This window comes from Cryptomeria japonica, chromosome 6, assembly GCF_030272615.1.
Source record: "Cryptomeria japonica chromosome 6, Sugi_1.0, whole genome shotgun sequence".
Taxonomy (NCBI): Eukaryota; Viridiplantae; Streptophyta; class Pinopsida; order Cupressales; family Cupressaceae; genus Cryptomeria; species Cryptomeria japonica.
In genome coordinates, this window is record NC_081410.1 from 520158370 (window position 1) to 520183712 (window position 25343).

Consider the following 25343-nt stretch of genomic DNA (forward strand, 5'->3'; position numbering starts at 1 on the left):
CTCAATATCCTTACGACGTTTGACATTCGGGAGTAATTATCCACGTAACATGCAAACTTCTAACAACACACACAAGATTTTATTCAAGAACAAACACAAAAAATTATGGTAGACCAAAGGCAAGCATCAAGAAATTTATAAAGATTTGATTTGTACATCTAGAATAGAGCTACACTTGCATGGTTTGAAGTCATAAATGTATAATTGATTTTGTAATTGTTAAAAATGATCTATAATGATATATCAACTAGATACTATTATACTAACATTTAATTTTGTAATTGTTAAAAATGATCTATAATGATATACAAATGATTTTACGATTTTCAATATATTCATTTAAACATCAACCAATATTTATGACAATATATCTATATCAAATTTTCAATTAGATACTATCATATTAACATTTAGTTTTTGAAAACATTTAAATCCACACATTTATTGCATCCTAAATTTTTAATCTAAATTAAATTCTGAATGCTTATGTAACTGATTTGTAAATTCCTTGAGCAGCACCCACAGAGAAAATGAATGAAAAAAATATTCTGGAATTCCGTCCAACACCACACCACGCCGTCCATCCGCTCCAATCCGTTTGGTCTCTTGAAATGCCGTGTAATATATAACCTCCAAAACGGTCAGCCAATCGTTTCAGACGTCCCGTCACTTGACAGGAACAGACATTTAACCCAGCTGGCCGATCATCTCTCAGGGATGTTTATCGTCAGCCACAACCATTTCCACGGTGAGTAGAAGTAGAAGAAGAAGAACCCCAACAAGAACAGAAGAGTATTATTATTATTGTTATTGTTGCGTAGAAAAAAGGACTGGAAAAGGGGAGGAATGACGCAGACCCAGCAAAAGCAAAGCAAGGTCGGTGGAGTTCCTGCACAGGAAGAGCAACAATAATTATAATAATAGGGAGGGAGAAGAGCAGGAAAGGAAGTAAGGGAGGTATACTAATATTTATGGTCTTCTTCCTTTCGGAGTGCCATGCTGGCATGCTAATCTTTCGTACCTGGCATTTTGCTGTCATTTTCAAACCCTAATAATGGAAAGTTAAAGGAAGTTCTTGCAAACGCCATTATGGAAACTCCTACTCCAACTTGAAGTTCAAGTCCAATCCGAAGCTGCACAAGATTTGAGAGTCAAAAGGTACTGTTGAGATTCGTTAAGCAGCTTTTTCAATGGCTTATTCATCTTCTCGAGTTGTAGTAAAAAGAGGAGTGCCTGGATGCGACTGCAGCTGCTGCTGATTGTTGTTGATTTCCCGTCGTTGTCTTTTATATCGTTATCTTGGCTCATAAATCCAGAGCTTCGCAAGCATATGGATTAGTATCTGGATTTATAGCCTTTGCTCAGTCCTCTTTGCAATTAAGGGGCCAGATTGACAGTCATGGATCCCCTTGGTTGTATTAACGAGCGTAACGAGTCAGAGGCTTGTACCGGGACATCGCTGACTCCCCTGTCCGAGCAGTTGCTCCAGAGAATTAATGAATTGGAGGTGAGTCATGCCCACCTCAAAGAAGAGATGTCTAAATTGCTTGGCTGTAACACCCCTGGGCTAGAAGAAGGATCTAAGTTGGATTCCTCTGCAGCAGCTGAACCGAGGCCACTATTGCACTCCAGCAGCTCTGTAAAATCCCGGCGCTCCAGCACCCCTGACAGGCCTCGCCATGACTCTGTGCAGCAAAGGGGGCACAGGTTACCGCCCTCAGCACAGAGATCACATTCGGTTTCTCCGCAGCGAACACGGTTGGCAGCTTCCAGAAGGTCTAGTTTCGATGCTCGGCAGAAAAGAGGGCAGAATTTGCCTCAGAGGCATCAGGCATCTCCCTTACAGCAGGAATGCAGCTCTTCACAATCTGGACAGAAGGAATTGCCTGAGAGTAGGTTTCCAAGTGAATTAACAGATAGACATTATATTAACATTCTTCAGTCCTTGGGGCAAGCAGTTCACATATTCAAGCCCACGGGAGAAATAACTTATTGGTATGATTTTAACATTCTGCTATTGCCATTTGTGAGATATCAGTTCTTTCATCGATGTTGAATATTGCTTTTATTCAACCATCCTTGGAGTATACAAGGGTTCAAACAAATTGAATCGTCATGCTATATTTTGGATTTAATTTGTAAAAGATTGAGGGGCGTGAATTCAATTCTCAGCAAGTTTGGAATAGTCTTAGAGAGCAGATTTATAGTAACGTGCCCACTTTATTAAAGATTTAAGATTTTCACAGGTAAACATAATCACGTCTGGATATAACTGTGTGTGGCATTTGATTCCCACTTTATGTTTTGTAAATCTTATTTCCGATACGTGGGCTCTGCTTCAGTTTTTATATGTTACATGCTTTGTTTGATTTGCTTAGCTCTTGTTTATTTTTTGGAAAAATCTACTCCTAACAAACAGTATAAGAAAAGGCAAACTTCTCTTGAAACAATATTAGAAAATGGAAGCTTTTCCAATTCTCTGTTTTCCACATCTGACTCAACAAACCATCTAGCATTCAAAATTAACAGAAATTTAGCAAATATAATTTCATAATTTGATATTAATTGCCTAGTGTATTGGAGTGTGAAGACTTGGTAGCTGTGAAAGTTATTTTTTCTATGTTAATGACATACCAAGACAGAAATATTAACAAAAAATAGTGTAGTATTCTTAATGATAGTTTCGTGTATTGTAGAAATTAGTTTTCTTGATTCTGATTTTATGATCATAACTTTTATTTAGACACAAGTTCTAATGCTGTTATGGAAGTTTGAATTGATAACTTTCAGTTGTTTTCTTGAACTGCACAATTTAGAAACAACACAAATGTCATTAGTGCAACTGCATTTGTGTAAATGTTTTCTTCTCTCCATCAAATCTTGCTACAAATGAAGCTATCTTTGTTAATTTGAATTTCCAGGAATCGTTTTGCGGAGCTGCTTTATGGATATTCGGCATCAGAAGCAGTTGGTCAGAATGCTATTGAACTTCTTGTGGACAAGAATAATTTTGACGTGGCAAATAGTATTGTAGATCGAATTACAGTAGGAGAAAGTTGGAAGGGTCAATTTCCACTTAAAAAGAAATCTGGAGAGTTATTTTCAGCTGTAATGTCCAATACACCATTTTATGATGATGATGGTACATTTGTGGGTGTTATTTGTGTGTCAACGGATGCTCACCCTTTCCGGGAACCAGCCGGTTCATTCAGTGAATCCTGTGATCAGTGGCAGAAGATTAATGACACGGTCAAATCCAAATTCGAACATTTGCAAATTCCGATTGCATCAAAATTATCCAATCTGGTAATCTTTTGAAAACGGTATATTCTTCCTTTTTCAGATAAAACTATCTTGGGGATGGAAGGGCCTGGCAGGAAATGCTGCTGTATGATAATAAATGATAAGTTTCCTGGCAATTGATATTTGATGTTTTTACTGGTTGTATCATTGATACAGGCCTCTAAGGTGTCGTCTAAGGTGCGTTCACGTATACGGATTGGAGAGAATTCTGTGGAGCACGAAGGTGGGAGTGGAGGTAGCCAATGCTCTGATCATGGTTACCCTGAATTTGGTAGAATGTCAGATGAAAAAGGATGTGGTGAGGCAACTTCCAGTGGAGCTAGTACACCTAGGGCTGGTTCTGTACCGGTACAGTCTGGTACCTCTCCTCCATCATCTCCTCCGGAAAAGTCAAGGAGCAAAGTTCAGACTGAGGCTGTAGATGAAATTGATGGGAAAAGTGGTATTCCCAATATCAAGGCCATAGGATCAAAAGCAGAAGCATGGATGGCTAAGAAAGGTATTTCGTGGCCTTGGAAAGGAGCTGAACGTGATGGAGGAGAGGGAAAGACTCGCTTTATGTGGCCATGGATACATTCTGATCGTGAAAAAGAGGCTGGTCTTCAAGGAAGAAATCACATTGGAGGTCGTAGAGAAAATCATTCATCTGATGTCAATCACTCTAGTGAGGTTCTAGGGTCGTGGTCGTCAACCAACATCAACAGTACAAGCAGCAATAGCAGTAGCAGTAGCACAAGTAGCAGTGCCGTCCAAAAACTAGAAATGGATGCTGACAGCTTGGACTATGAAATTCTATGGGAAGATCTAAAAATTGGAGAACAAATAGGGCAAGGCAATTTACTTTATTCCTATTTTCCATCTCAAATATTTAATTAGATATAGAGTTAGCATTTTATGACTCCAATTTGCTTGTTTTGACTTTTCTCTTACACGGCTTCACGAGTTAAATGTTCATCTATTTCCTTTAAAGAATCACATGCAAAGGACATTCCAGTTTTGTTGACATGGAATGTTCAATATTGACAATTGTTTGGTGAATTGTTATTTATTTGGTGGTTATTCTTAATTTTTGCGTCAAAAGAAGCAATATCTACATTGCATACCAAAACAGGAAACCTGAACTTCGGCAGTCAGTGGCCTTGTCAACAATATGTTATCCATGGTACATGATATATACAATAAATTGTACTCTTCATACCATACCAGATTGGGCTAAACAAAGGCATGTATTAACTGCAACAACTTGTCTCATAATTAGCTTGTTGGTCCTGTCATCGGCTGTCATTATGGGGGGTAATGTTCTCTTCAGAATAGTTCACTGAAAAAGGGACATTTCACTCACCTTTGTGTGCCTAATGGTGATCATTTCCTGGTTATTGCATTATGCATTGATGATATGTTATTTATTAGTAAAGAGAAAGGAATGATTTCAGAACTAAAGTAAATAGAAAGCTACGACTTGGCCAGAGTAAGTATGTCAATTCAGTTTTACAGAGGTTTAACATGCAAGATTGTAGACCATTGTACCCAGATTCTTTCACTTGGAGCTAAATTTTATGTCTTTCATTGCATTTGCATGGGAACTTTCCCTGTCAGAGCATCTACCTATATTGGCACCTCTAAATCCTCTACATTGGCCTCTATTTTGAAACATCTTTAAGTAGCAGCATTGTTTGCACTGAGGTAGAGGTAGTAGTTTTTTAGGTCATCCCCAAGCAAGACATTTATTTGGCGTATGAAGCCACCAGTGTGTAAGCTCCCAAGGAGATGTTTATCCATTTACCTTATATATTTCGATGCATTCTATGACTATCCCTACTAGATTTTAACATGTGTCCTTGTGTCCTTAATGGAGTATACTGGTTTTCACCATCAGGCTCCTCTCAAACTGTACCAGAAAATATGAATTCAAATGCATAGTCAGTGAGCTCCTCTTGTTGCATCTGAAAAAGTTGTCACTACAATCCTTTTATTTTGAACATTAACCATGAATTGGAAAGTCAGAATACACGTGTAAAGCCACTCCAAGTATCAACCTAATAGATATCTCTTGTAGTGATTTTCAATAGCATAGGTACCAATGGAATAGTTAACTAGTACAAACCAAAGGTAGCGAGTTTTTGTTTGTAGAGAATGTGATAACGTTCTTTAGGACAGTTATCATATTTACATACACCAGTATTTCATATTTCAAGGATAGTGCAGGAAAGGGAGAAGGGAAGAGACAAGGGTGTGTTGGGGAAAATGGATCAAACCTTTGGTATGGAGTCTTTGCTCACTGTGAATATATGCTCCTTCATCCATATGCAAGATAACATTGAATGGATAGGCCTTGTATTATCAAGTTCGTATTATCTCAAATGCTTCATATAAAGCTTAATACTTTTCTTGTAGAGGCAAGATTCTAGAGACCATGTAAAAACAAGTCACCCTCCTCCAAAACCCAAGAACTCTGTTATATTGGTGCAAGTCTTTAAACAAAATTGCAAATGCCCACATTTGAGTGCCTTTTGGCTAGAAGTTGTAAATGATAACTCTTTAGAAAATCAATAGTTCTTATCCCATATGCTTCTTTTGGTAATTGGTAGAAACATTTGAGTTAAATCAGACGGCTAGTCTTCTTGGCATTTGGTCATTGATTTCTTAAATTGTTTTCTTATGGTGCTATGTTATGCTAGTATGCATAGTTCTATTATGTTTATTGAATTCTTGGATACAAGTTGACATTTGGCTTGCATGACATGTGCAATGGGGGCTTAATCAAGTTCATTGTCATCTGACAATTATTACATTGAACTTCAACCTATGATCTTTTGATTCTGTTGTCTTGGCAATTTTGAGTTTTTTCTTTCTGTTTGTTCTTTGCAAAAGTAGATTCCTTGCATGTAGCTCATTGATGTGGATGAATGTGGCCAGGTTCTTGCGGGACTGTCTACCATGGTCTTTGGTATGGTTCGGTATGATTACTGATTCTTTTTGGTCTTTTACCCATATTTTGAATTGTATATACTTTACTTTTTTAGAGTGGAATGAATGAAATATAACTTGCAGTTTGGTTGGACTCTTGACAATTTACAAATGCCTAAACAACACAGTTAAATATTATACAGGATGTGGCAGTAAAGGTTTTTACTGAGCAGGAATATTCCAACGAACTTATTGATGCATTTCGGAAGGAGGTCTGTTCATGTCCTATCATCGACTTAATAGATTTCATTCTCCTTTGTATTTTGTAGATAATTCTTGTATTGCATATGTCTATGCAGTAATAAGCAAACACTATCTTCATCAAACTCTTTTCCTTCTTAAGTCAATATTTAATGTTATCACTTAAATTTTGAGAGTGTTCTTTACTATTCTATTCACAAAGGTGGCACTTATGAAGAAGCTCAGGCACCCAAATATACTTCTTTTCATGGGGGCAGTTACATCTTCTGAACGGCTTTGCATAGTCACAGAATTTCTTCCAAGGTAATTACAGTTTATTCTTCACACTTGGTTTGTGAAGCCAGATTCTGCATTTTTTAGTTCAAGATTCATTATTTTGCTAGGTATGGTGAAACACCAAAATTTGTATTATGCTTGGGTTTTGCATTCAATCTGAAGTGAGCAAGGTTTGCTCTATTTAAGTTCATTCTTTGAAGCTATAGAAGCTGAAGTTTGGATTTGGACTATTGTCTACAATGTGGCATGATTGGTTTTAATGCATTGCAAACTGATTTGAAGAGTCCAACGTAACAAGTCTTCTTGTTCTAAAAACATTTTAATGTCAGTAATATGCCTTTCTAAACAGAGATGCTCCTAGGAAATCACTTTTGTTGATGATAAAGTGTTATAGGATACTTTGAGCCATGTCTGTTCATATCTTTGGAACTTTTTTTATGTTTGTCATTGCATTCAAGAAGGGATATTCATGGGCAAATCACTCTTCTTAATTGCAGAGGAAGTTTGTTTCGTTTGCTCCAGAGAAATACCCCTGGGATGGACTGGAAACGAAGGGTGCGCATGGCATTGGACATAGTGAGTGAGAAATTATTATTCAAGAATGTCTATTTGCCAAGAAATAATATCTCTCTTTATGCAAAAGCTTCTATATTTTATCCTATAAACACATAAATGTTATTTATTTGTACTGTGTGTTCTTATTCACCAAACAATTTTTTATACAGGCACGTGGGATGAACTATCTTCATCATTTAAATCCTCCAATAGTTCACCGTGACTTGAAATCTTCCAACCTTCTTGTTGACAAAAACTGGACTGTGAAGGTTTCCATCTTTGTTTACATTTTCCTTCTGTTTGCAGTTTTCCTGGAGTTCTCTTCCTAGCTACCTGTGATTTATGGTGTTTCTTTCCATTGAAGTTAAATGAATCTGTACTTTTTCCAAGTTTTTTGCCCATGCAAATGCTGCTTTTGATATTCAGGTTGGAGATTTTGGGTTATCACGACTCAAGAATTCAACATTTTTGACTGCCAAGTCTGGAAAAGGCACGGTAATTGATAACAATGTTGAACTGTATATGCTTGCATTATTATTTTCTTGTCAATTATTGCATGTGGGTGTATATTTTTAAATTTTAAAGAAGCTATTTTTTCCTTTTGCCTTTCAACTTTTCTTCTTTCTTGAAGTTGGGGTGAACCGTGAAATAGGTGGTCAGAAGCCCCAAATAATAGTGTTTTTCTAATTAAAACCAATCCAAAGTGTGAATTAACTGAAACTAAATCGCATATCAATTATGAGTGGCTCTTCACATTTTAATCATAAAGTTTTGTGGGTATTTCTTTCTAATTTTGCAGCTGGAGTGAGATGTATTTAATAGTGGGAGTTTATATTAGTGGATATCATAGGTGTAGTTGTGTATCCCTGTTTTTTAATGTTTATTTGCATGGAAATAATTTTTTTTTTCCTCAGAATTTGGTTAACATGGTGATTTTTTTGAGATTAGGGTGTTCACGTGTTAACATTTGTTTTCTACAGCCTCAGTGGATGGCGCCTGAAATCCTTCGGAATGAACCTTCAAATGAAAAGTGAGCTGGAAAAATATTCTTATAATGTGACTCGAATTATTTGCACATGATTTCTTTAATAGTAACCTGATCTTTTGATGCTTTAGGCTACATTATAACAGGATATTTTATGCATTGTACGGGTGCTTATGTAGGTTTCATATCAACTGTTAAGCTCATGTTTGACGAGTTTTATTGAAATTTAAAAAATTATTTTATGTGATCAAGTTTACATGTCATACCGCATTATTTTCTTTTGAAATTTATGTTGGATGAGCATTAGTCTTTAATATTTTTGCAGCTTGTAGTCATTGTATTGTCTTATAGATTGATTGCATCCGTTTCAACTTTTTGTATATGCAAAGATCATTAATAACATGTTAAATCATGACATGAACAGGTCTGATATTTACAGCTTCGGTGTGGTATTGTGGGAGTTGGCTACTGAGAAGATTCCATGGGGCGATCTTAATCCTATGCAGGTATGCCTCTCCACCTTTTATTTTGTGGCTTTGGATGAGCTCTTCTTTTGAGGAGAATGGGAAAGTGTCAATGGAATATGCTGAGCTTTTCGGAACATGTTTCATGGTTATTGCTTATTATATTTTAAATACATATTAGATGTGGTTTTTACTTGGTAGAATTTAGCACATGTAGAACAAAGTTCGGATAAGAATTTTTCTAATTATATAAAGTGCATATAAACTTTTCATGAGTTAATTGTTGCAGTCTACAAGGTTAAAAGGATCAGTTTTAGTAGAAGGATATGGCTTCAAACCGTTATTACTTTGAGCATCTATTATATGGTTATCTTAGGTTTTTAAATTATTTCAGATATTTTAAACCTTCAATAACTTTTTTTGTTTATATAGGGATTCTTCATAGGGGGGTTGACTATAAAGTACTGAGGTTTTTCCCCATTACAAATAAGAGCTATACAAATAGCGGAAAGTAGAAATTTCAAGGTGAAAGTGTGTCATTCACATTAAAATTCCATCCCTTTGATTGAGAGTGCACACTTTCTGACCATAAAGAAAGAAAGAAAGAAAGAAGATAAGTTAGATGAATGTTTATATAAGACCAAAGTAGATCGATGAGACTTGAAAGCACAAGAAGTTGCATAGCATATGGTGGTGTTAAAGGAACTCATTCCTGCAAATCAGAGGCATCTGGTTTTCACTAAGCTTCCAACCTCCATCCATTTTAAGATATATAGGCGATTTCTCTATCTTTATGGCTTCCCTTATTCTTCCATCCTACCAACAGCCCTCCAACGAAAGATTCTTGGTATCTTCAGTGCGGATTGGATGATTGGTGTGACTGTCATACTTGGCTCATGTAATATGTTTTGCCCTGTTGCATTGGGTATCTAAGATGTGGTCCTTCATTCTTATTTGAAAATGAGAACCTGTCTTGTCAATGTACAGAAAATGATAGGAGTCAGTGATATCCAAACCTTTTTTTTCGAGTTTAGGGTGACAATGACATTTGGTGCTTCCAAGGCTGTTTCTGAGGTTTGAAGCATATTCTTATGCCTTTCTTCTCAAGATCTTGACACCTTTCTGTAGCATCATGAAGGTGAAGTAAGAAAGCCTTCTTATGATCTGTGTCAATGTCGGTCGAGAGAACCTTTTTTCCTTTGTTATCTTTCTCTGCCACTTTCTTTATATAGCAGTTGTGGACCCATTTTTCTTTAGACATTTTTTGTGATCTTTTTCTTCAGTCTTTAGGTTGCCAATATCATAGATATTTAGAATTTTAGAGCTCTGTTAAACAAAGTGTCATAGATATTTAGAGCTCTGTTAAACAAAGTGTTCATGCTGTTAGCTCTGTGATGAATACATTTGTAAGAGTATTTTTGATATAAATATTTTTGGAAAGAGAACCATTTGCTTTACAGGCAATTAGGAGAAGGGGAGATGATTGTTTTCTTTTACCTACATGGTCATTTGACTGTGTTCTGCTTTTGCTTAAAGGTATGCTGATAACTTTTTCAGCATTTCTCTACCGCAAGCCCAGTTCACATGGTGCCTTCAATATAATGATACCTCTACTTTGGTTTGAAATGGGAGCACCCCATCTGTTTGCCCATAAATTTCTAAGACATTGAAAGAAATCATCCTAATTATAACTTGCCTATTTTAGTAGTATTGCTGTCCATAATATCCCTCTTGACCTTAATGCCCTTGCACACTGGGATCTTTGTGAACAGTGAAACTACATCAAAACTGATTGAAAAAGATTCTTCTTCTGGCCATTAAGGATATTGGTCGAAGTGTTGGAATCCTTGACGAAAGGTGAGGCCTTCCCCACAAATAGTTATGATTTTTTTATCTAGGTAACTTGCTGTTTTTTTTTTTTGTAACTAGGATAGGAAAATAAAAAGGATTCGGATTGCCTTAAGGCATCATCCGAATCCTTATAGGGCTGGGCCCTTCTTCATTAAGGAGGCGTGTAAATAGGGCTGGGCCCTATCTCCATCTAATGTATTTATGTAAAAGGGCACATAGGGCTGGGCCCTATCTATGTGTACAAATTAGGATAGGGCTGGGCCCTTTCTCTTCCACATGCCAAGCAAGGTCAAACGTGTGAGATTGTAGCATCTAGCTTAGCGCCCAGGATAGGGCTGAACCTAAATAAATCGTGGAGTGAGATATAGGGCCAACCTTATCTTGCACATATAACGTGGGAAAAGTACAAAGACTTTAGCGCCAAAAAGTGCCTTATTGGGCTGACCCAATAAGGCACCAATCCTCATATATAAAAGCTACATAGAATGCATCTTGATACAATTAATATACATTCGAATCAGATCTGCAATAACAGTGCGAAATATATCTGCTCTCCTTTGGTGTGAAGATACCTGATCTATGGATGCGACTCTGCTCTGATTGATGTGAACTTAAGTCTATTGTTCATGCTGAAGAAGGCACGGTTATGCTGATTACAAAAAGGTCATTTGAAGCTGAAGATATCTGCACATGTATTCAGCCTGAGATAAGTGTTGTAAGACTGCAATTTTATTCATAATGAATAATCAGATCTGAGGATCTGTTGTTGCTGGGTTTTTCCTCCAAGAGGGAGGTTTTCCCAGGGTAGACTTGTGTTGTGTGCCCTTTCTATTTGTGTGCTTTGATTCTTGTGACTGTGCATTATTATTTCTTGCTCATTATTGTTAATCTGATCACGAAAACTAACATGGTATCAAAGCCTAGGTTTGCATGTGTAGTGATCAGATTTACAGCTTGGACTTCTGTGTGACAACTAGGGTTTTCAGATGATTACATGCACAGTCAAGGTCCTTCATCTGCATCAATGGATTCCTCATCCTCTTAGTATCGTAGAACCTTCAAAGGTGATGAATCTCAATTTATTTCAAGGGAGATAGGTAAGTGAAGTTGTAGGTGATTTGAAGCTACCTTAAAACTTACCTTATTTTGATACTTGCTGTCATCCTTATATATTTCTGCTATCATATACCTGCTATCACTTATATATTCAATGTATTCATGGCTGAATAGTGATAGTGTATATATATGGATGTGTAGTTGGATCCGAGTATAGGTAAATGTCTTCTATCTATATGTCTAAATCTGTGTGTTGAGGGTTTGTAAGGGTTGGTGTTTTGTTTTACTATATCATGTCTCTAAGGTAACCTAATGTCTACTCTTGAAGATAATGTTTTCAGATTATGTCTCTCTGAAGAAAGCATTCATGCATGACCTAAGAAGCCCTACCTCAATCAGATCTTGTCATCGGACTAATTATGAAAGTCTACCTTTCATCTCTCTCTTTTAAGATGCTATGGGTCCACTTCGTAAGTAAGACTGAATCATTAGGTCTGTGAATTCTTTATTTAGATAGGGTTTTAGAGGGAGTCTTGATATCTTTTAATATCTCATTTCATTCTTGGGTTCTAATCATTATGGTTTAATAGAGGAATTGATAATATATATCTAATGTATATTCCTTCTCTATTGCAAAATGTTTATTTATGATGATACTAACCATGATACACTGGGTGTATCATCCACCCTCTGTGGAGTGCAAGGTGGCAATGCTCGCTCACCCTCTGCGGAGTGCAAGGTGGCAGTTCTCTCTCACCCTCTTTGGAGTGCAAGGTGGCAGTTATTTCTCACCCTCTGCGGAGTGCAAGGTGAGTTCACCCTCTGCGGTGTGCAAGGTTATAGGTTGTTCTTCTCAGTGAAGAAGCTTATGTATCCTCTGCGGTTGTGCATGATTTATGTTGTACGGTTATATATATCTTTGAGTATTAATTATTGCTGGTGTGCATATGGAAAGGTCTTTGTCATCCTCTGCAGATATGCATGATGAAAGATCATGGTGTTACATGCAACTCCCCGGGAAAGTGTAAAGTAATGAAGCGTTGGCTTCATCCTCTGCAGGCATTGCAAGAGAAGATCATGTAAGGTTCATTGTAATGTAATTGCGTGATCAAATCACAAATTGTATATTGATTGTACTATTAGGGCTGGGACCTAATCCTAAACCTTGTAAATGTTCATGCCATGGGTTTGTCCATGAGAATTTGGCTATGTATTTATTTTCCTCCCTAGTTAAGAGGGAGTGCTGTTTTTTTTGTGTAACTAGGATAGGAAAATACAAAGGATTCGGATTGCCTTAAGGCATCATCCAAATCCTTATAGGGCTGGGCCCTTCTTCATTAAGGAGGCGCGTAAATAGGCTGGGCCCTATCTCCATCTAATGTATTTATGTAAAAGGGCACATAGGGCTGAGCCCTATCTATGTGTACAAATTAGGATAGGGTTGTGCCCTTTCTCTTCCACATGCCAAGCAAGGTCAAACGTGTGAGATTGTAGCATCTAGCTTAGCGCCCAGGATAGGGCTGAACCTAAATAAATCGTGGAGTGAGATATAGGGCCGACCCTATCTTGCACATATAACGTGGGAAAAGTACAAAGACTTTAGCACCAAAAAGTGCCTTATTGGGCCGACCCAATAAGGCACCAATCCACATATATAAAAGCTACATAGAATGCATCTTGATACAATTAATATACATGCAAATCAGATCTGCAATAACAGTGCGAAATATATCTGCTCTCCTTTGGTGTGAAGATACCTGATCTATGGATGCGACTCTGCTCTGATTGATGCGAACCTAAGTCTATTGTTCATGCTGAAGAAGGCACGGTTATGCTGATTACAAAAGGTCATTTGAAGCTGAAGATATCTGCACATTTATTCAGCCTGAGATAAGTGTTGTAAGACTGCAATTTTATTCATAATGAATAATCAGATCTGAGGATCTGTTGTTGCTGGGTTTTTCTTCCAAGAGGGAGGTTTTCCCAGGGTAGACTTGTGTTGTGTGCCCTTTCTATTTGTGTGCTTTGATTCTTGTGACTGTTCATTATTATTTCCTGCTCATTATTGTTAATTTGATCACGAAAACTAACACTTGCTAGGTTGTAGGTGTGGGTGGGTGAGTATTTAGAGAAACAGTTGCTGAATCTGTATCTATTGTACAAGAGGTGACATTAAGGGCATGCTTTCTAACATCATAGGCATGCTTAGACACTTGAGTGCCTTCTAGTGTCTCTTCAGTCTGCATGATTGATTTTGTATGAAAATCCTTGTTTCTCTTGGAATACATGCCATACAACTCATAATGTGAAACCAATTACTTTTACTGGCTGCACTCCAGATGGCTCAGATGATCCTTTGGTGGTCTATATATATATATATATATATTCAATTGATAGTTCAAAATTTCAAAAGGCAAAAATAATTAATTTTTTAATGTTAAAAGTCTCTTTGATGTTACTTAACCCAGCTGGTAGCTTGGGTTCACCCGGGTTCGCTCTTGGGTTTGCTCGGGTCCAGCCAGGGTTCATGTAATGCCCCGCCAGGAAACCCCGAACAAAAAGGGATTACCGACGGCGACTGACGATGCTCACTTGAGCACGACTAAGGTCAACTAGGGTCTTACGACCACCTAATCCAACTCTAAGGATTAAAGAGGTACACTCAAACCTGCACATCCAGGTGAAGACGAACCTCGCACTCATGCGGCGTTGTACCTGAAATCTCCAGCAACCAAGAGTCATACATGCATACATATATAAAATTTAATGAAAGCGTTAGCCCGATATTAATACCACGAAATAGGAACACTAAACAACTTGCATACAACTAGTGTGAAAACCACATCAACAACTATGCATTAAATCAAACATCTGACAATAACATTATATAAGATAAACTAACCAAGATTAAACCGAGATTAGAAATTGATTAGGGCAGGGTACTACATTCTCCCCCCCTAGGTTCCGACTTACTCCTGGAAGTCGTAAGGCTAGATGGAGAACATGTCGTACGCATCAGCCCTGAAACTCATTCAACAAAGATCAAATTGCACATAGAAATCTTTCCATAATTAAATGAAATATTATTGCAAAATCCTTTACAAACGCCATTATCCATTGGCAAGATACATCTAAATCCATACATTCCTTAAAATATTCTAGGAATTATCAATAATCATAGCAAGGAAGCAAGAATTTTCTTCCTTTCATTACACCAAATTAAAGCATTACAAGGAGGTAAACAACAATTACCATAATCATCCATCCAAAATGACAAGAAAACATGCCATCAAGATCAATTCTTTTACCAATACATCTTTTTCGTAACACTTTATAACATAGAACTAGCTCAAAATATCAATTTCTACAACCAAATTAACTTCCAATAAATAAGAGCAACAAAATAACTCAATTGTTTACACTTGCCAGGTATATAAAAACCTTTCCAAAGACTATGTCCCATAACATAGTGACAAGTTAACACAATTTACTCCATGATACAATTAATAACCATCCACATAACTGGAATACATAACTCAAAAGGCCACATGTGAGCATGTCTAATGCTCGGTCAAAGATAACATGCATGATCAGCATCTCTATGCCTGATCTCAGAACAACAACATGATCATAAATATCCAATATCTCACTCAAGGCTTGATGGTGCTAGGCACACCATAGCGGTGCTACCTTCCATACAAGACCTTTGTGAATATCCCTTGTTGAGCAAGGTGGTTAGCCTCCAAGAGATAGTCACCACACATAGGTAGGTAGTGGATCCTAGCTGCATCACAGCCTCACATACCCCCATCCTCAAGGTTCCCTACATCAACTTCCTCGTACACACTCTACCAAATCCGTATCATACGTCTATGGAGAGGAATTTCACATTTCAACACAAGACCAGCATACGAAAACAATAAGGATAAACCAGTTTAGCCACCAAGGTACAGATGAATAAAGATAATAAATCATCAATTCCAACAGTAAGGCAAGAAAATAATCTAGAATTTCAACACCAAATCAAAAGTGCAAAAGATCACAAGATTGTGGCTAAACCTTCAAAGTCAAAGTAAAATAAATTGCTGATCCCCAAAGAAATAAAAGAATATCACAACTGCACGTAACATCACTGTGTGACTAACATCTAGCCACCAACGAGGAAGGAAGGAACAACTGACTAGCCATTGCAGTAGCTCATCATGTGGTGCGACCTAGTCACACTACCCACATGGCATGGCGGTGTGCACCTCGACATCACCCCGCATCACGTCGTCACGTGGCATGGCAATACCCCAAGTGGAGAAAACACACAATGGACGTATCCCGCATGGTAGTGTACCTCGTGGAAAAAGCACGCGCAGGTCACATCCCGCATAGCGACGTATCTAGAAGGATACTTGCCGTAAGTCAGAGGTATACATGACTAGGGTCCACCCACATGCCCACCAACACGAACTAACTGGCAGCACATGTGAATAAACCTACCTTTCATGAAGACAAGGCAAAGGATCCTCCAAATTACACCATTACTCTGCTCAAGAATCACCATCCAAATGCTCAAATAAAGGAGAGGAATAGGCTATCACATATAAACCTATAAAATAGATTCATCAAAAGGGAAAGTATTGAGTACACCTTTGATACAGTTTCATAGTACAACTATATCATTCCTTGAAGTAGAGAAGCTAAAGTCGCTTCGCGCCGACATTACTCGTACGCCAATCCATACTATTCAAGGAACGGTTACTTCAAATACTACCCCTTAACATACTGAGTTACCCACAACCCGAGGTTTGGTACTCAGTAGGGAAACAAATAAGCAACATCACATAAACAGTATGGTTTCCCATACTCATAAGCAACATATCCTCCATGGTTGATTACTTCACCAATCCATGGGTACATATAATACGCACTGGTTTCTTACAATACACACGAAAACACCAGTACTGGTTTAGTCACATTTACGGGGAGTACTTTTCAGTACGCTAACATCTATACAAAGAAGATTTTAATTATGCTTTCTATATAAATAACTGAATAAAGTTTACTCTAGAAGCAAGTACTGAAATCATTAACAATTCACAATTACATAAGGAAATAACATCATTCCTATATCTTTCTCAAATTTCACTAAGCATCCGTAACTAAATTACTAGCTAAGCAAATTCTTTTCTAAAGCTTAAGACTTTCATCTTTCCATAAGAAGCCCAAAAACAAACATACAATTTCACATGTTTTATAAACATTCTATTTAAATCAATGCATTCTTTAATACCATTTCTAAAAATCTTATGATTAGGCCAAGAGAAGGGAAAGAGAGTTTGATAACCAAACTATTTCCTACAAAGACACCAGATCAACAAAATCACACTATGATATCAAATTTCTCACTATAAGCCTATCATTTCAATTGCACGGTTTTCATTTCGCTACCGTTTAGAAGGATGACAATCAGCCTAACAAAACATTTCCAATAATTATGGTTGCAACAGGAGGTTCTAGTTTTCCAAACAAAGCAGAGATCAAGAGAGGCAATCTTTTCGATAATACCAGACCTCTTGAGAACACTCACTATAATAATACAATACAACACATGTCATAATTTGCAACCTATTATTAAAATCAAATTACGATAAAAAGGTAAGCGAGGAGCTATTACCCAAATAAAACATATTAATGCATACACATCAAACAAGCTTTTCATCCGCACTTTCTAAACACATTAAGGTAATTACATATACCCAAAAAGCGAGTTCAACGGAGCATTTGCTAAAATAAATCTTCAATCACACTGGTTTAATGAAACACATAAAACAATCTTTCGGGGAACACATTAATACACTTTCGAAGCTACTATAACATGCTCCTCTTAATACTTCTTCTACAAACCAAGCAGTTTCACATAATTCAACTATTCGCATAGTAATGCACCTTACCAAGGTAAAATTTAATTATGTTACTCCTACAAAACACATGGAGAATACTTTAATTGCACACATACAACTTTCTCCCAATAACCAAAATAAATTTTTACACCCATAGCCCTTTAATAATCTAAAAAACACATAAGCGTCATAAGGCTCACACAAGGGTTCAAGAAGTCACACCCTTTTCTCTTGCAAACAAGAAACTCAAATCAGAGATAATTACACATATCCTAATCATTTTAATTTCCAGAAAGAGAGAGAGAGAAATGGTGATGATCATTTAATTTTCTACAAAATAAGCATTCCATAATTGCCATACTAGACTTTCAAGTGGACAACACTAAGCTAGATCATAATCTTAAACAAGCACGATACGCACTTTTAGAATCAAGACAAGCACTGACCAACCCAAATGGATTAGTCTAAAGAGTACAACACTCAAAAAGGAAGGTACATACGACGCTCTTTCAGAATAAGAGTAATCGTAGACCCAGACATCATTAAGCACACAATGCACATATAAACACTCAAAAACACCAACATCAAGAAGGTGAAACCAAGGTGTGAACACACACGTTACACACAAGTTAAGGTCTGCTAAATCACTCACATGCAGAAGGAGGACAAGCATGCACATAAGGTCGATGCACCTCACACCCATAGAGGGCACACGCGACACTAGAGATCCCAGTGTTTGCAACATGGGCTTTGATACCAAATGTAATGCCCCGCCAGGAAACCCCGAACAAAAAGGGATTACCGATGGCGACTGACGATGCTCACTTGAGCACGACTAAGGTCAACTAGGGTCTTACGACCACCTAATCCAACTCTAAGGATTAAAGAGGTACACTCAAACCTGCACATCCAGGTGAAGACGAACCTCGCACTCATGCGGCGTTGTACCTAAAATCTCCTGCAACCAAGAGTCATACATGCATACATATATAAAATTTAATGAAAGCGTTAGCCTGATATTAATACCACGAAATAGGAACACTAAACAACTTGCATACAACTAGTGTGAAAACCACATCAACAGCTATGCATTAAATCAAACATCTGACTATAACATTATATAAGATAAACTAACCAAGATTAAACCGAGATTAGAAATTGATTAGGGCAGGGGTACTACAGTTCACCCTAGGGGCCCCTGGGTTCCCTGGGGTGAACCGTGGCCAGACCAGGCACGGACCCAGCACGAACCCGGACCCACGCGGACCAGGTCCGTGTTAGGGGCCTAAAACCCACGAACTCGGCAACTTAGGTCTTAAGCTATGAATGGTTTTATCTTTGTACTTATTTCTTCAGGGGTAATATGTGGTGTCATTGACATGCCTGTTTGGCTGGGTGGCAGCTGGCGAGCTAATTTGACAGCTCAGATGGTATCTGATTTATGAGGACTTGAATTGTTTTGAATCTGTTTCACTGCTTCTTTGTGACTTGAATCTAATGCCCAAGCCTTGAATTTAATGTGCAATTGCCTGTTTCACATATTATATGCATTGAAGTTTGTGTCTTCTAACTTGGAGATCTCTCCCATTGCTGGTAGGATTTTGAGGTCTTATTTATTATGTTCTTACATGATGTGTTGTTCAAACGTGTGAGCCTGATTGTGTCTTTACTTAACACACAATTTTTGTATGCCCTTTTTTTTGGGCATTAGGGGTCAAACATCTGCCGTGTACTTAATAGGATTAGTGACTTTGTCATAGTTTTTTTATATTTGAATTATTTTTGCATGTTATTTGCTTCTATTCTATTACAAAATCTGGATATGCTGCCTTCTTAGTCTGTCCCTACGTGATTTCCATGGCGGTTTCTTCAACTTGAACTATGTGTACATTTGAATCCCTTTACTTTAGACACACTGATTATGATGACCCATTCCCCACACCATTGGCGCACAACTTTGAGTTTTATTTTGTTTTGTTAACGTAGTCGATTTTTTTTAATCCTTTTGCATTAATGATATCAAATTTCCACAATCCATAATGCTGTATCTGCTGTTTCTTGATTCGATTGTGTTGGTGATTTTTGCATCAACGTTTAGATCATATTCTGTGATCCATCATCAAGATAATAGAGAGCTAAAGGAGAAAAATGGATAGTTGCAGACCAAGACAAGCTAAAAGAGAGGGTGAAGGGGGGAAGTTTGCACATGATTTGAGGCACAAGGTGTGATCAATGAAAAACACAATTACAAAGTCAAAATTGGGACAATGCAAGAAAAACCTCATGGAGAAGCTTAAGATAAGAAACATAATAGAATCTATATTCCACTAAGGATGAATCATAAGACTAGATAAGTTCACTAAATATTTACAATGGATGAACATGATAGGATCAGTTAGGTGCAGAACAAGTGTAATGGTTTGTGGAAAACAAATGGAGGAAGATCTTGGACGAGCAAAATTTAAATCTAGATTTACTTCATTTTTTGTTTCTTTCAACAGTTTTAGCTTTACTTGATTATTATATTTTGCACATAGATTATAGCAAGCCCTGAACTAAGTGTGTTTCACACTTAATGGAGGAAGACTTGGGTCAGCTTCTCATTTATGATCAAGACAACTTCATGATTGACATGTACAATTACTTGACTCTTTTACTTTTTGTAAGCATAGCAATCACACTCCACTCAATTCAGCTATTGTGAGGTGAAGAGGAGTCAAAATCAGACTTGATCGTGACTCAAGATCTTCAAAATGCTTTAAATATTTGAAATTTCCAAAAAAAGCTAGGAATCGTGCATTCCATGGGTAATTTTTCATTGCAAGTTTTATAGAGATGAATTTTCTCCAGAAAATACTGTCGACTACTTCATAAAGAAAAATATATTACTACAATATTCTTAACAAAAATTCCTACTACATCAAATAGGTTCTCACTTTATAGCTATAGAAGTGAATAGTAAGGGATTTTGGCTTTTCTTCAACCATGAAAGACTAACTCGAGCTATTATCTTGAGTTGTTCTCAGCATTAATTCCACCTAGTAGAAAAAAGGAAAGAAAGCATAATAAAATCCATGACCAAAGTATGCTGATGAAATTATGATGGTACATATCCTGTACAAAGAATACTAAGGCAAAGGAGAACATTCAGGATTGCATATGAATCACATTTGTAGCAAGAAAATAAATTCTTGAAAGAAGAATGAATACAAGGATGAGCAGATTTCTTAGTTCACAGTGAATATGAAAAATTTCCTTCATCTGCACAAGACATGGTTATTACATGTGTTAGCTGTCTTTGGCAATTTTGAAAATAATCCTCGTTAGAGATAGGACATGGTTGTTGCTTTTTCCAGTGAAGAGGTTTAGAACAAGAATATTAAAGTAAAACAATATCCAACCAATCTTCCTCTGTCAGATTAAGATTTAGCAAATCTTTATAAACAACCAAGATCTGCTTGATCCCAAGTCCAACATTGGAGTATACAATGTATAGTGTTCTTTTGGTTGCCCATGGCTCCATACAATGGAAAAAATGGAGGAATATCAAAAAAAGATGCATGAATACTGGAAATATATCCATTACGAATGCACTAGAAGCTCCACTTTGGCCAAATGCATAATTGCAGTAGAGCTTCTTAAAAAAGTTGAATATAATGTAACGAAGCATTTAGAGAAAGATATTGTAACAATTTAAACAAATATGAAAGCTTGGAAATACGTGACTCTTGGACATCCTTATCCACAAGTTTAGAAGATTTCTTGGGCATAGAGGAGGCATATTAAATGCTTCAATTATTCTATCGATCCTTATAAAGTATTTAATGCATTAAATATTTAACATAACATTGTAAAGTGTTTAATGCATTAGGTAAATATTAAATGAATTTGAATATTTCATCTATCTTTCTAAAATATTTTATAATAAAGAAGATGGACTGTGCATTGAATGTATTTGATGAACATGCTTGTTATTTTATAATTGTTGGAGGTTTGTATCGACAATCCCACATTTTGTTGTATATGGATATAATCTATATAAGGGGCTTGGTTATTTAATCTTCATCAATCACTCATCTTGGGTAAGGGCCATAAAAAATGACTTGAAACATTTGTAATCACTGATTTCCTTTCATTAGGCAATTTATTCTATTGCAATATAATCAAATCAAACCCTGAAAGCGAAAAAAGTAGCCGAGGCCTAGCAATTGAAAGCACAACAAGAGGGAATTCTAGACAAGGAGTATAAGTGTAAATATAAATAGTTAAGAAGGGGAGGAGGCTTTAAGGGAAACAAAGAAAAATAATTGGAAGATGAAGATCAAAACAAAAATTTGGCACAATCGCATGTTTGCATCAACACTTATGGCAGAATAGGGTGAACTGCTACCATCACAACAAGGTCAATGTGAGATCTGATAAGATGCATAGGAGATTGCCTTAAGTTAAGGGGGCTCCATTCAAACAATTCTAGGAGAAAGGATGATACTTTTTGTGGGGCATCTCCTAATAACTGAGGTTGATGAGTCTCAAGAGGCAAGGAGGAAAAAAAGATACGCACTTGTGAATTTTCCCTATGTTGGGGGCAAAGATAATTTGAAGGGGCTCATTGATTTGAGTCGAAATGGATCCGCAATATTTTCTATGCAAGAGGACTAGGATACCCTTGAATTAATAGAATTTGTTTCACTTCTATGTCACCTTATGTGCATCACTTGAATATAAGGGATATTCATTACCTTTGACATCTAGGATAGATGTAAAATTGAGTTAAAATCAGCTTGGTAACCCGAGAAGTTTTGTGTAATATCCAATTTTCTAGAGTGATGATCTTCATTAGGAATAGAGCTAAATGTCTATGGTTAGAATAATGGAAAGATAGATAAGGAACCATTAATTTCTATATAAAGTTATAAACAATGGTATCTTCTGTGAATCTCATAGTAAGCAAACCTTTTGAAAATAAGATGTTCTTCATTCTCCACATCATGGAGAGACCAAATGCAAAAAACCTATTCCCATGGGGAGTATGGTTGTCTGTTTCTACACATACATTGGACATCATGGAGAGACCAAATGCAAAAAACCTATTCCCATGGGGAGTATGGTTGTCTGATTCTACACATACATTGTGGACTCAACATATCCTTATGCTAGAGATAGTTGAAATGAACAATGTGCCATTGATACTCTATAGGAAATGCTCAAATTAAACATTCATCCCAGTATTGAGAGGTTGTGGGGGAGAGGCCTCAATGAAATGAATATAACTATGTTACCCCAAGTTTCTGGGACGAGGATGACAAGGGATAGGGGGATGCGTTTCGAGGACGAGGACAACAAGGAGGCCATATTTTAGGGGACCACAAGGGACGGCTATTAATTTAAAAAATGTAGAAAACTTCAAATATTCATATGATAGCATTGATAAAGCAATTATCATGGACATGATAAAACCTTAAGACATAATATTAGATTTCAATTGAGATTTGATTATGTTTTAACAAAATTTAATTGCATTGATTGACAATGTGCATTTATATTATATAAAAATTAAATCAAAATGCCCAAAGGCTGCAAGTTTCAACTACAAAATGGCAAAAACATAGAATTATGCAGCTGTTCCTAATCAGCATCGTCTAACACTACATCAAAATCGGAGTCCAAGTCACTACCACTATAAGAGGTTATCTCATCCTGATCTAATTTCATCCCAAGCAATACATCATGTGCCTCTTCCTCATCAACATGTGTTGTACCTGCAAGGCGCTATGCATAGCCACTAGCTTCTCTAGTCATCTAGATGTAAGCCTATTTCTTTTGATTGACTGGATGAAGCTATATGTGAACCACAACCCCTTAATTTTTTTGCTTTTTATTAAATGGAAAGAAAACTTGTTGGGCCGTAGGGGACGTTTTCAGATTTAAAAAAATAGGGATGGCTTTGTTAGTTTTAGATCAGAATGATAGCAGTTAACCAAATCAACACAAAGAACACACAGATGACCTGAATACTCTAGGAAAACCTTCCTCTTGAAGGTTAAAAACCCAGCAATGAAATCTCAGAATACATTAGATAAGATCAAACATGTCTTTACAAGTTCGCTTCAACTCTTGAAGCTATATGCACAGGTTAAATCATCATACACAGCAGTATATGTAAACTGAACCGAACTGGGGAATCAGAATGCTGAAGGTGCAGATCTGATCTCTTGAATGCATTCACTGTATCAAAGAATGACTTCGCTGTTCAAGGCAGAATTCGCTGCTGATGAATTCGCTACTTAATGATGTAATTCGCTGAATGATATCTTTGCTCTGCTCAAGGAAGTAGTTCGCTCAATGCTGGAATGATTGTATGTTGTAAATGGCAAGTGCATCTCCTTTATATATGTGAGAGGTACCCATTCACAATGGGTCGGCCTTCAGGAGAAACAATTAATTACAACAATAATATAATGCTCCAAGGTGGCGGACATATAGGGTCAGCCCTATATGAGATATTAATTCCAAGTTACATTTTAATTATTGCATATTTATTATGACTAAGGCCGATAGGCCAATTAGTCGTCCATGTGCTAGGTCGGCCCTAGAAGGAATCCGACCTAGCTACAAACATCAACACTCCCTCTTAGCTAGGGAGGAGTCCTTCTCAATATCTGAGTCACATAGTGACATCCACCATGGCTACTCCTAGAGTGTGGATCCATCATGGCTACTCCCATGTATGGAAATACAAATGAACACAACCACCACGACTACTCCCAAAGGGTGGGTCCATCATGGCTACTCCCATGAATGGAAATGCAAATGAACACAAGTGCCCATCACGGAATCCTCAACGTGATGTCGTCATCTCATCATGACGTTCACCATGGCTACTCCCAGAGGGTGGAACAAGGGCTTGCACCTCAAACTTCTCTCGCAGAGAAGAATGCATTAACAAGGGCTTGCACCTCAAACTTCTCTCATAGAGAAGAATGCATTAACCATATCTTCATAATGATGTGGCTCCCTCTGAACCTGATATCAACCTTCTGACCTCCTCGTCCAAGGTTGCCTCTGATGAAATGTCAGGCTCCCTCTGAAGCTGATATCAACCTTTTGACCTCCTCGTCCAAGATTGCATGCAAAGCTTGCTTTATAGGAATGGTTTCCAATGCACATTTCCAGCACTACTGACCTGCAAGAGTCCAGGATTGTCCTCCTCGACCTTATCCCGAATCATCCTATTCTGAATAAATTTGCGGTGCTAAATGTGCAATTCTGTTCTCTATAGCTGAAGAAGTTTTCCCAAGAAATCTTGCAACACTGCAAACTTCACTTCTTCTCAGAGCTCCCTGAATGTTATTTACCATTCTTTGAAGGTACAGATCGCAGTGACAATCTGTATAGGTTTCTTCCTCTTCAACAAATGCTTTCAGTCATCAACTCAGTCCTATGACTGCAAGCATCAGGTTCTTTTTCCCTTGAATGCAATCTCTTTATGTGCCTTAATGATCATTAATAGCAAGAGCAATATCTCCAAAGCATGAATGACAGGTCCTTCAGAAGTTGTGTCATAATACCATCACAATAAGGAAGAACCTATTCATCCAAAGCACGACAAATATCTCCAACCACACCTTGACATACTTATAGAACTCTGGCATATTTAACTGCTTTTGCTGTGATTCTAAGGATGTCCTGCATCTCTTGATGGTACATCAATGTGCTAGATCTGCAGCTGTTAACCTTGCTTGGTGCTGCGAGGAGTGAGAGTTGAGGTGCCTAAGGCACAGGCACGAGTACCAT

The 25343-nt window shown here is 37.3% G+C and overlaps 1 protein-coding gene across 3 annotated transcripts in view; it reads left to right on the top strand.

The window, feature by feature from the left end:
* The first annotated feature begins 538 nt into the window (after positions 1-538).
* Positions 539-25343, top strand: part of LOC131067949 (serine/threonine-protein kinase ppk1) — a 41325-nt gene continuing 16520 nt past the window's right edge. The window contains exons 1-12 of one of the 3 annotated variants that reach the window (XM_058003105.2): positions 543-1158; positions 1250-1995; positions 2922-3306; positions 3460-4135; positions 6220-6260; positions 6414-6482; positions 6674-6774; positions 7245-7323; positions 7473-7571; positions 7729-7797; positions 8283-8332; positions 8712-8793. In XM_058003105.2, coding sequence (XP_057859088.2) covers positions 1400-1995; positions 2922-3306; positions 3460-4135; positions 6220-6260; positions 6414-6482; positions 6674-6774; positions 7245-7323; positions 7473-7571; positions 7729-7797; positions 8283-8332; positions 8712-8793 — 2247 coding nt within the window. In that variant the 5' untranslated portion in view covers positions 543-1158; positions 1250-1399. Of the gene's footprint in view, positions 1996-2921; positions 3307-3459; positions 4136-6219; positions 6261-6413; positions 6483-6673; positions 6775-7244; positions 7324-7472; positions 7572-7728; positions 7798-8282; positions 8333-8711; positions 8794-25343 lie in introns of all 3 variants that reach the window. The other 2 variants (XM_058003106.2, XM_058003104.2) reach the window with 2 other exon arrangements.